Source organism: Chenopodium quinoa, unplaced genomic scaffold (assembly GCF_001683475.1).
Source record: "Chenopodium quinoa cultivar QQ74 unplaced genomic scaffold, ASM168347v1, whole genome shotgun sequence".
NCBI classification, from domain to species: Eukaryota; Viridiplantae; Streptophyta; class Magnoliopsida; order Caryophyllales; family Amaranthaceae; genus Chenopodium; species Chenopodium quinoa.
Genome location: NW_018742455.1, coordinates 58,574 through 69,833, shown reverse-complemented (window position 1 = coordinate 69,833; position 11,260 = coordinate 58,574). Strand labels below are relative to the sequence as shown.

Below are 11,260 nucleotides of genomic sequence, written 5' to 3'. Positions count from 1 at the left end.
ATATTAAGTTAAGGTGTTATATTTATTGATCTGTCATTTCTCGACTCAGATATTGTGTGCTAAATTTTAATAGTTAGAAATATCAGTGCAATTATATGGCAGTGTGTTACTGGTTAAAATATAGGGTGTTGAACTGTTGATAATACTGATGGGAATTATTGTTGGCCATACCATCCAATCTTCTAATAAATGTATTTCTAAGCTTACTATCTGCACAAGAAGAAATGTTTGCCTTCCATCGAGCTGTAAGTGGTTACTTTTTATGCAAATCGTACATAGAGAATCCTCTTTCATTTTGCAACTAATATATCAAGGCCAATTCCTTGCTGATAAAACTAGCAAGGTACCCTTCCCCGCCCCCCCCCCCCCCCTCGCGCCCCTCCTCCTTCCCCCTTATGGGCACCTTTCTCAAAATTTGAGTTTGCCAGGCCACTTGCACATTAAGGCTAATGTTCTTACTGAAATATCTTGCTGTTTTAGTTGCATAAATTGTTCTTTCCAAACATGTCTGACTAAATACTTCTGCTGTAACAGATACTGCACGTGTTACTATCTCTGTCTTCCTGTTTTATTTGGAAGTTTTCTGATATTCCTGTCAATGGGAAATATAGAATTTGTCGTCGTTAATTAATGCTCGAAGTATCTGTGCTTAACCCGATGCTTTCCTTGTAGATCTCCCGCTTGATAGAAATGCAGACCCCTTTGTATCTGGATGGAGTTCGTGATTTGCATCCATACTTCCAGAGACAACCCATTCATTATGAGAACAATCATACAAGAACATTGCAATCTCAAACATCCATTTGACCTTTTTAACTATATGCAACAGTTTCCGTTACAATAAAGTTATGGAGTATGTAATTGTATGTGCAAGTGTGCAACTACTACAATCTACAATTATGGATCTATATGCAGTGGCGAAAGAAAAAAAGAAAAAATGAATTAAATATTAAACATTATATTAAATTAACGGTAATTTTGTTAGAAAAAACCTTTTAAAAGCACCGTTTTGCGAAAAAAAAACCCATCGTGTATACATCCTCTTAAAGTTTATTCATTGTTTTACTATATGCATATGAGCTAACAGTTTCCGTTACAATAAAGTTATGGAGTATGAAATTGTATGTGCAAGTGTGCAACTACTACAATTTGCAATAATTGATCTATATGCACACGGCGTTTGCATGAAACTGATATATTTTGATTGATGTGCATGAAACTGAGACATTTTAGATTGTAGTAAAAAAAAAATAGGGTAGTAAAAAATAGGGACGTATGCATGAAATTGAGACATTTTACATTTAGAATTGGGGAAGGAACAAAAAGGCAAAAAAATTCGGTTGGTAGTATACATTAACTCGAGCTCACAAAGACATAAAGTCTTTTTAAAATCAAGTTAAACGAGTAGGAAAATAAGATGATCAAGATTTAACAACACAAGTTGAGTCACCTTCACAAGTGACTTGATACCCTAACCGTAGGTACCTTTGGCCTCCATTTTAGGGAAGAGACCATTACCATATTAAAAACCCTCAAAAGAAACATATGGGAGCCCCATGTTGAAGAGTAGGGAAGCCACGGATTGAAAATTCATTGTTAAGCTAATTATCTATCAATCTACTACTAGTTCATTACTTATCGATTCACTTATGTAAGTATGATAAGTCATCGATAATTTGATTTTAATTTGATTTAAAGATAAAAAAAATGACAGGAGTACTGATCTAATAGAAAAACTAATTCTCCACGAGTGTTAATGACGCACGACTTGAAAATTGACATATGATGACCTGTTAAAAGAAAATAAATCAATTTTTTTTTAGAGACATCATTAAATAGAACACGGGACAAACCATTAAGGATTCATTTCAGTTTAAACATGACTAAAGAAGATCGTGGCCGTCTCTTCGGAGACATCTGATAAAATTGGAACGATACAGAGAAGATTGTGGCCTTGAAAATGGGCCTTGATTATACGAGTCACAGCCCAACAAAGCAATCTCGACAAATAAATTAATAAAGTTTAAAGCCTTCAAAAATATTTTTTTTTTAAAAAAAACCACCATATCACCGCCGTTACTTCGCCGCCGGCCACCGTACTCCTTCATCCTTTCTCCAATTCTTATTTTCTTACTTTTTTTTTTTTATTTATTTTTATTCATTCTATTCTTTTTGATTCGATCGTGATTTGGGGGTTTTATTTTGTATTTATGATTTTGGGTTTTGACCTGATTAATTGTTTTATATATCAATTACAATTATTGTTGAAATTATGAATTTGGATGGTTTTATGTACCTAATTGGCATTTTTAATGTTTTTTCAATTATGAATTTGGATGGTTTTATGTAATTCGAATTGCTGCTTCTTGAAATGTACAATTGAAAATAAATATTATCATTTCATTGATGTTATCATTTTCAGTTTAGAAGATAAAATATCTGTATTAGATAAAATTAATTGATGTTTTGTATTGATGATTTACTGTAAGAATTAGGATTGATATTGAATATATGAAATTTCCTAAAAAAAAATAATATATATTGAATATATGAAATATGTACTACGTGATTGGCATTATATGATTGAATTATTTTGATGAAATTGGTGCTTTGAAATTGATGAAATTGGATAGTTTTATGTAATTAGAATTGCTCCTTGAAATTATTATTTGACTGAATTATTTCATTAATTAATTGATGTTATCGTTTTCAATTTAGAATTCAATATTTGTACTCTGGATTTGATAAAATTAATTGATCATGTCTTTTAATTGAATTGAATTGCAAAATTTGATAGTGTAGACTTGATGGCGGATGGGAATGATGTGGATGATATACCCCGCCAATTACTGGATGAATTGTTGATTGAAATTCTGGCAAGAATGCCCGTAAAATCCCTAATCAAATTTACTTGTGTGTGTAAGTTATGGCAATCTCTCATTAAATCACCTGAATTTGCTGCCAAACAATATGATACTCGTACTTTGGCTTTATCAAATTATGATTGCCATCACTTCATGATCCATTCGCGTCGGTGGTCCATTGTGAATGATATTACCTTCCTTTCTTGTCAAACTCTTGACATTTCACTGTGTATGAGTGCAAACCTGTCATCCATCAACTTCCTCCTGGAGGACATCAAGATCTTTTATGGCCCCTGCAATGGCATATTCTGCATTCAAATATGGACACCCCGACATGTTTTGGTGCTGTGGAACCCTTCTACTCGACAAGTCTTCAGAACTGCAAGCCATAAAAAATATGGTATCACTCCCCCACTTGTGGGGTTCATATTCACATAGCAACTTCTCTGATCTGATTGTTGAAGTTCCTCATGATTCTTTTACAGATTGTTTGGATAAAGAAAAGGGAAGGAAAAGAAGGGGAGGGAGGAGAAAGGGAGGGGAGAGAAAAAGGATGAGTTTTCCTTTCAAATCTCTCCATTGTTGGAGGGATTAATTTCCTACAATTAATCCTTCCAATTCCCTCCCTTCCTCATTTTCTATTCAAATGAAAGATACTCCATCTCTCCATTTCTCTTCCCTTCCTTTCCCTCCATTTCCTTCAATCCAAACATATCGTTAGGGACCTTTTCTGTTGGGTGGCGAGTAAGCTTGAGAAAAGACAGCTTCTGTGTCTTCTCTTCCTTAGCATGGGTAGCGTGGCATTGTAGGAATAAGGTGATTTTTAGTGTTAATGGTGTTGCTATTGCTTCTAGTTTTATGACTCTTTGTGAGGACTATGAGATGTATAATGCAAAGGTAATATTTTTATGGTCGTATGGTTGCTGCTGCAGCCCCTGCTGTTACAAATTGGTTCTGTAATCTAAACATTGGACAAGTGCAACAATGGAGACTGCTTCTCTCTCCTCATTATCTTCCCTCATTCTCTCTCCTTTACATCCTTAACAAAAACCCAGTTACCACACTAATTTATCAACCAAATTCCCAACAATTATTCGCTGTGCAATGGCTTCTTCTCCCTCTCGCAACTCAAGAATATTCCCAGTCTCACTTGGTTCATTTAAGGTTAAAGAGAACGCCAATGTCTTGGTGCCCTACAATACTCTGCAGAAAATGAACGGGAAAGGAGATTTTACTTGTACAATGACCTGAAAATTGTATTTCCTCAAAGGCATACTGATTCTGAAGGCAAGGTATGTGTCATTATTACTAATATGATATTACGATTTGAGCTTCTTTGCTTTACATATTGTTGCTTCTAGTTGGAAAAACTTTCTTCAAATCACAAGACTAGTTGTTTTACTTAAAGTTGTTTTAAACTTCCTTAATAAATATGATAAAAGAGGCATTGCTGTTTACTTCACAATAAATGTCTCATCTTGCACAAATATTTACCCAAACGCATTATAACCATAGAAACCCGTAGAAGTACATTGCTCAATACCGATTGACTGACTGAAGTTTCCAGGTTGCTCAATTCTGAGTATAGAAATGTTGAGACTAAATGTAGTCTCCAAAGTACTAATTAGAAATGAGTTAATGGCAATAGTTTCACCGAGTAAAGGGAGCCTGCTTCTATTTGTCGTGTTTAGGTTTACTGTGATATGTGTTTGGTATGTAGTATGTACTATAATGACTGTTATATGTATTGAGATTCTTGTGATAGTAAGTTAACTAATTGATGTCCTGGGTTTCAGTTGAATGTGGAATTACATTTCCCAGCAGATTCAAAGTATTTCGAATTCGGTGATTGATCTCCTTATTGTGTAAATCTACGTCTTCATATGGTTGCTGCTGCAGACCCTGCTGTTACAAATTGGTTCGCTTCTGTCAGACCCTGCTTTGAAGCGTCTGAGATGTTGCTGGGAGCCTGCGATAGCTGAAGCTGCTGCTGCTGCACTTTTTGTTCTGGTGGCGGCGAATAATCTGGGATATAGGGATTTGGTCCTTGAGTGTGATGTAGTGCGTATGATCAACAACAAGCAAGGAGCTGCTCCAATTTTTCTTTTCTTTGATGATACTTTCAGATTGTGTAATTCTCTTAACAGCTTTGAATGTCTTCATACTTAGAGGACCGGTAACTCGGTTGCCTATTTAATTGCAAGGTGGGAAACTGAAATTATTTCGGCTTGTATTTGTACTACCTCCTTCCCCCAAAGCTTTCAAGTTTTGGTGAAACTCGATCTAATTAATTAATGATCCTTGCTTTGCTTCAGAAAAAAAAAAAAAAAAAAAAAATAAAAAATAAAAAACCATCAATTTTTTTTTTTTTTTTTTATTTTTATTTTTTTTTTGACAATTGTTAAAAGGAGACTAGCTCCCAATTGACTTAATATTACAAACAATACTACTAGTCTACTACAAACCTCAAACCTCTTTGCGGAATGAAGACAATACAACACCGCGGGGAAGGGGTACTACTAACATGATCTCCTAAGCGGGGTACGATAATAAGTTACTAACTTGTTATAATAAGTTACTTGACACATGTCACTAGGTGATTGGTAAAAAAAAATTAAAATTAAAAAAATAAATTTTCGAAAATTCAAGTAAGTTGCAATGTTAGTGGGCAAGTTAGTTGCAATGTTAGGTCATTTTACTAGTTTTGAGTACTAATTGAATGAATTTGGGCAAATTAATCAAATTTCAACTTGTAAACATCTCAAACAATGTCAATATAGATTGTTGAAAGTGTTAGTAAGTAGTTTAAGTTGCAATTTTAGGCCATGTTTTTTTTACCCATTTCACTTGTTTTGAGTTCTAAATGCATATGAATAAATTTGAGCAAATTAATCTGATTTCGATTTGTAAACATCTCAAACAATGTGAATATAGGTTGTGTTAAGTTTTACTGAATAATTTTGACTGAATATAAAGTATATGAACACGTAAGCTATAATTTTAGGCCATATTTTTAGCCATTTCATTAGTTTTGAGTCCTAAATGAATAAACATGATCAAATTTTCCTAATCTTAACTTGTAAACATCTCATAAACAGTGTGAATATGGGTTGTCTTAAGTTTAGTAAGTAGTTTTTGTTTTGGGTAATTTTACCCATGCCACGTGGCCCAATCAGGCCTTGACACGTGTCATACTTTGGTTGGTCCAAATTGTGCCAATCTCCTTTTGACACGTGTCTCTCCTCAAACTTTGGAAGAAAAGGCGGCCTTCATTGGCCCAAATCCCGAGAAAGCCGCAATGCGGCGCATCCCATAATAATTAGGTCAGAATGACCTAATCAGGGGCACATTTACCAAAGACCCTATAAATAGGGAGATTTCCCCCAATTTTGGGACATCTACATTTATTACAGCATACCCTACATTCTCTTACATCAGAGAATCACCTGATCTCGGAATCCGAGAAGATCTCACCTCTTTTTCCGCACTTTCTCCCGTTTTATTTCAAGTACTAACTTGATCGTCGGAGGCGGAGCTCCAACCACCCGGGGTCTCCGTTGTTTTGCAAGTATAGGCCACGCGCAACCAGGCTCTGAGCTGTAACTCTCCAGAGGGACAAAAACACTCAAAACAGTTTTGATTGAAAATAAAGAATATGGACACATTAAGTTGAAATTTCAAGCCATTTTTAGTCATTTAAATTCACTAGTTTTGTGTCGTAAATGAATCAATACGAGCAAATTAACCAAATTTCAACTTGTAAAAACCTTTAACAATTTGAATATAGGCGGCTGTTTTAAGTGTTAAGAGAGTATTTTTTATTCACTAGTTTTGTGTCGTAAATGAATCAATACGAGCAAATTAACCTAATTTCAACTTGTAAAAACCTTTAACAATTTGAATATAGGCGGCTGTTTTAAGTGTTAAGAGAGTATTTTTTATTCGAAATAAAGAACATGGACACATAAATTACAAGTTAGGTCGTTTTAAGCTATTTCACTAGTTTGAGTTATAAATGAATGAAATTTGGGCAAATTAATCAAATTTCAACATGTGAATACCTCAAACAATGTCAATATAGGTTGTTTTAAATGTTAGTGATGAGTCGTGTAAGTTGCAATTTTAGGCCATTTTTAGCCATTTCACTTGTATTGAGTTCTATATAAATGAATTTGAGCAAATTAATCAAATTTCAACATGTGAATACGTCAAAGTGGTCAAACAATGTCAATATAGGTTGTTTTACATGTTAGTGATGAGTCGTGTAAGTTGCAATTTTAGGCCAAAACGGATGTAGTACGTCTTTGGGCATCAACATGACACTCATTTCTGGGCCTTAAACTACTAAATCCCAATCTATGATGACAATAGCATCTTATGCTTAAGTCCATTTCTCTTCCAAGGCCAAAAGCAGGTTAAGCCCAAGGTATTCAATTCACTTGACACTTCCTAGCACTTGCACTATAAAATTGGACCCGTGTCATGAAAACCTACATGTGAGTGGTGTGTTGTCTCAAATTAGTTGAGTGTATAAGTGGGGGTTTGTATTAGGATGTGTATTCCATATTGAGAAACAAGAAAGTTGTATTCACTTTATAAAACTAAGGGGTTACTCCCTTCATTGTCATATGGATTTGAAGTGGAACCTCATTCGTAGTATAAAGTGGACAGTTATAACGAGTGTGGCCCAGACCCGTTTATCATGTCACGACCTTTGTTCAAACGCTAACTAGCATTAGAGGGGTTTCCTCGATACACTCCCGAAGTTAGCTTAGTTGCTTACATGCTAATTGTGTAGCACTGTAGCTGTTTAATTCAAATACGATCACACCAAAATCTTCCGAGAGTAGCTTATTATGCGCATTATTTATGCGAGCTTAGATATCAAACTAAAATCAATAACTTTATCCTAAAGACAAGTTTCCCCGACGAATGTAACAAGAATACAAGATCTCATAACTTATATCACCGTTAATGAAGTAAAGTTATAAATATGGGTTATTATCATTGATTCTATTCCTAGTTGTATAGTTGTATTGTTCCCTTAGATACTACAAGTTGACCTTCCCTTTAAGGGTTTGGCAGGAAGATGAGTAGGCAAGCTACATGAAAACACTTGCTACTTTCATTCCTCGAAACCAAGACAGTTAATCATTTCATCAAATCTTATCATCTCCCCCAACAAATCCACCCCCCAATCCCCAAAAAATTAAAGATAAAATAAAATTAAATTAAAAAACCCTAATATTATATTATCCAAATTTACTTTTTAAACGAACAAAAAGATTCTAAATAATCCCTCGTAAACCACCCACCTTTCAATAAAAAATTTAAATTAACATAAAAAATAAACTACCTACAATTCCTATTTCTTTTTTTTAAAAAACTACCAAAAAAAACAACCAATCATAACTCAAGACGTGGGCAATAAATTCCGTTAATTCAGTTACGTACCCTTTTTCTTAAGCAGCGTAACGCTTACGCATTCTCTCTGTTTATTTACTCTTATCCCAATTCCAAACATCCCCCCTTCGCCGCGCCATTACCAAAGGTATGAAATTTTTTTTCCTTCTCTCAATTTTTTTTTTTTTTTTTTTTTTTTTTCCGAAAATATCGACCCGAATCATAATTTCGAATTATATTGGATTAATTGCTTGTTTTTCATATGATTGATCATCTTCAACTTGAATTTTTCTTATTTATAGTTGCGTGTGTATTTTTTTTTCTTCTTTGATCAACTATTTTTTGCTTACTTGTTTTTCTCAATTATTACCAATTAAAGTTCCATGGATTAATTTCTTTAAAATAGTCATTAGTTTCCTTATAATTATCACTTGGACGGGTATATTCACAATTTTAAATTCTTGAATTTTCCGGGAATTCACTTGTAAAGATTTGATCTTTTTAACTTTTTTTTTAAATTTTTGAAATTTATAAAGGTTTGATCTTTTTAAATTTAGATTTAATTGTTGGGCGGTTGATTTTTATACTTGTATTTCTTTCAATTATGAATCCTGTTTAAAACGGGTTTTATTTATTTTTTGTTTTTTATGTGATAAAATTGTTCGTATAATAATATATTGATAATTTTAATATAATTGTTTCAATGATTGCAGATTTGATCAAAGATTCATCATAGTAAAGTTGATGAATTCAAGAAGTGGTTCAAGATCAATTGTTTCCCACAAGCAGGGAAACAAGAACAGTTGCTTTTTCTGGGTTTTAGTTTGTTCACTTCCAAGTTTCCTAGGCACTTTAATCCCTTTCCTTAACTTCATTTAACTCGAACTCGAAATTAGACTGTAAACAAACCCATCAAAGCCCTTGTTTCACAATTTTTAACCCAAAAAAATGGTGGTACTAGCATCAGATTGTGTTGGGATTCAGAACTTTGCTGATGTTTTTGGTCCAATATCAGTGCAACCCTCAATTGATCCTTATTTTCGCGATTCCAAGGACTCGAATTACCCTCAAATAGATAATGGAATGTATGAGATTTCGTCTTTGGATCTTGACAAAAAATCAGGATGTGTTGTTGGGGTTAAGGATTTTGAAGTGCTTAGAGTTGTGGGCAAGGGCGCTTTTGGGAAAGTTTATCAAGTTAGGAAGAGATCATCTGATGAGATTTTCGCGATGAAGGTGATTGCAAAGGACAAGATAATCGAAAAGAATCATGTCGAATACATCAAATCTGAGAGGGAGATACTAATGAAGATTGACCATCCTTTTATTGTTAAGCTGAACTACACATTTCAGGTATGGGATTAGGACTCTTTCATTGTTTAACGCGATTTGTTAATCACAACATTACATAGTTCTAACAACTGATTTATTTTCATTATGTTATGCAGACAAAATATAGGCTGTATTTTGTGCTAGATTTTGTCAATGGCGGTCAGCTGTTCTTTCAGCTCCTTCAACAAGGTTTATTCAGGTAATATTATGTGACTCAGAGTGCAAAATTTCCACTAGTGTATGTAATAATGTAGTTTGTCACTTTGACTAGTGCTTAGTCTTTAGGAATATACAATACTCGTACTTTGTATAGTGGTCTTATACAAACATGATTATATATAATAATCTTATGTCCAAGATAAGAAATTGAAATATATATTTCCGAAGCTTATTTAAGGATATGACATGATTTTACACTTTAATTTTAGTCGGGACATGTTAGTAATCAGTCATTAATCATAATTTTTTAAGAATTGTGAGAAGATTTTTCCGAGTATATGCAGAAACTTTAGGGAGGGTTAATGCTTGTTAGCTTGATGTGTTTATACTTTTGTATTTCAGGGAGGATTTGGCTCGAGTTTACGCAGCTGAGATAGTCTCTGCAGTTGCATACTTACATGATAATGGCATCATGCACAGGGATCTTAAGCCAGAGAACATTCTATTAGGCGCGGATGGCCATGTATGTGCTCCACTTTAACTAACCTTATTACATTGCCCTTTAAACCAGCAATGTATGTATAGGCACTAATTCTTTGTCATTTTACTTCCATGATCAGATAATGTTGACTGACTTTGGTCTAGCAAAACAATTCGACGACACAACAAGATCAAACTCATTGTGTGGAACAACTGAGTGCATGGCTCCTGAAATTATACTTGGCAAAGGGCATGATAAGGCTGCAGATTGGTGGAGCGTTGGGATTCTCTTGTATGAGATGCTCATTGGAAAGGTTTACCAAATTTTCCACCCTTTTTCACTTAATCATATGTAATTTTGTTTCCTTATAAGCTAATTGTTTCGTGTATTTCCGCTGTAACAGCTACCTTTCAGTGGTGGAAACAGATTCAAATTACAGCAGAAAATAATCAAAGACAAGATCAAGTTACCTACTTTTTTAACAAGTGAAGCACATTCTCTAATAAAAGGGGTAAGTGTTTGTAACAACTTTAGTAGAATCTTAAGCTTAACTTGCATTTCAAAAGTTCTCATTGAAAGTTCTATGTTATGTAGCTGCTAACGAAAGAACCGAGCAAGCGGCTAGGAAGTGGGCCTCAAGGAGAAGATGAGATAAGAAGACATAAATGGTTCAAGTGCATCAATTGGAGGAAGTTAGAAAACAAAGAAATCCAACCAAGCTTTAAACCAGTTGTTGGTGGTAAAGAGTGTGTTCTTAATATTGCAGAGGAATGGACCAAAATGCCTTTGGTCGATTCGCCAGCTACTAGTCCAAGGTCGAAGGAGGAGAATGAAAATCTCTTCAAAGAATTTGGTGAATTTTTTTAAGATCACTTCATGAACCTCTCATAGAGGAGAAGTGTTGATAAATGTTGAATTTGAAATTTGTGACACAAAATTTCAGATTAATAAAATAAAGCTATTCACCAAATCCTTTCAAGTGTTTGTTGCTCAAATACTTGAACCAATGTTTGTTTTGAAA

General features: G+C 34.1%; 1 protein-coding gene and 1 long non-coding RNA gene across 2 annotated transcripts; both read left to right on the top strand.

Annotated features, from left to right (window-relative positions):
- Positions 1 to 1,567: 1,567 nt before the first annotated feature.
- On the top strand, positions 1,568 to 5,159 carry LOC110717750. The gene is made up of 2 exons (XR_002510788.1): positions 1,568 to 4,156; positions 4,661 to 5,159. It is a non-coding gene; the product is annotated as an uncharacterized LOC110717750 (long non-coding RNA).
- A 2,666-nt stretch (positions 5,160 to 7,825) lies between these two features.
- On the top strand, positions 7,826 to 11,223 carry LOC110717742 (serine/threonine-protein kinase AtPK2/AtPK19-like). Its single transcript, XM_021896508.1, has 7 exons — positions 7,826 to 8,415; positions 8,981 to 9,620; positions 9,716 to 9,798; positions 10,161 to 10,281; positions 10,379 to 10,552; positions 10,643 to 10,750; positions 10,834 to 11,223. The coding sequence occupies exons 2-7, from the start codon at positions 9,216 to 9,218 to the stop codon at positions 11,104 to 11,106; spliced, it is 1,164 nt and encodes a 387-aa protein (XP_021752200.1). The 5' UTR covers positions 7,826 to 8,415; positions 8,981 to 9,215; the 3' UTR covers positions 11,107 to 11,223.
- The last annotated feature ends 37 nt before the right edge of the window (positions 11,224 to 11,260 follow it).

Bases quoted from the DNA above. Each gene is read 5' to 3' on its own strand.
- LOC110717742 (XM_021896508.1), top strand. From the start codon at position 9,216: ATGGTGGTACTAGCATCAGATTGTGTTGGGATTCAGAACTTTGCTGAT. The intron at 9,799-10,160 runs GTAATATTATGT...TTTGTATTTCAG, and splicing joins CTTCAACAAGGTTTATTCAG to GGAGGATTTGGCTCGAGTTT. The intron at 10,751-10,833 runs GTAAGTGTTTGT...TATGTTATGTAG, and splicing joins CACATTCTCTAATAAAAGGG to CTGCTAACGAAAGAACCGAG.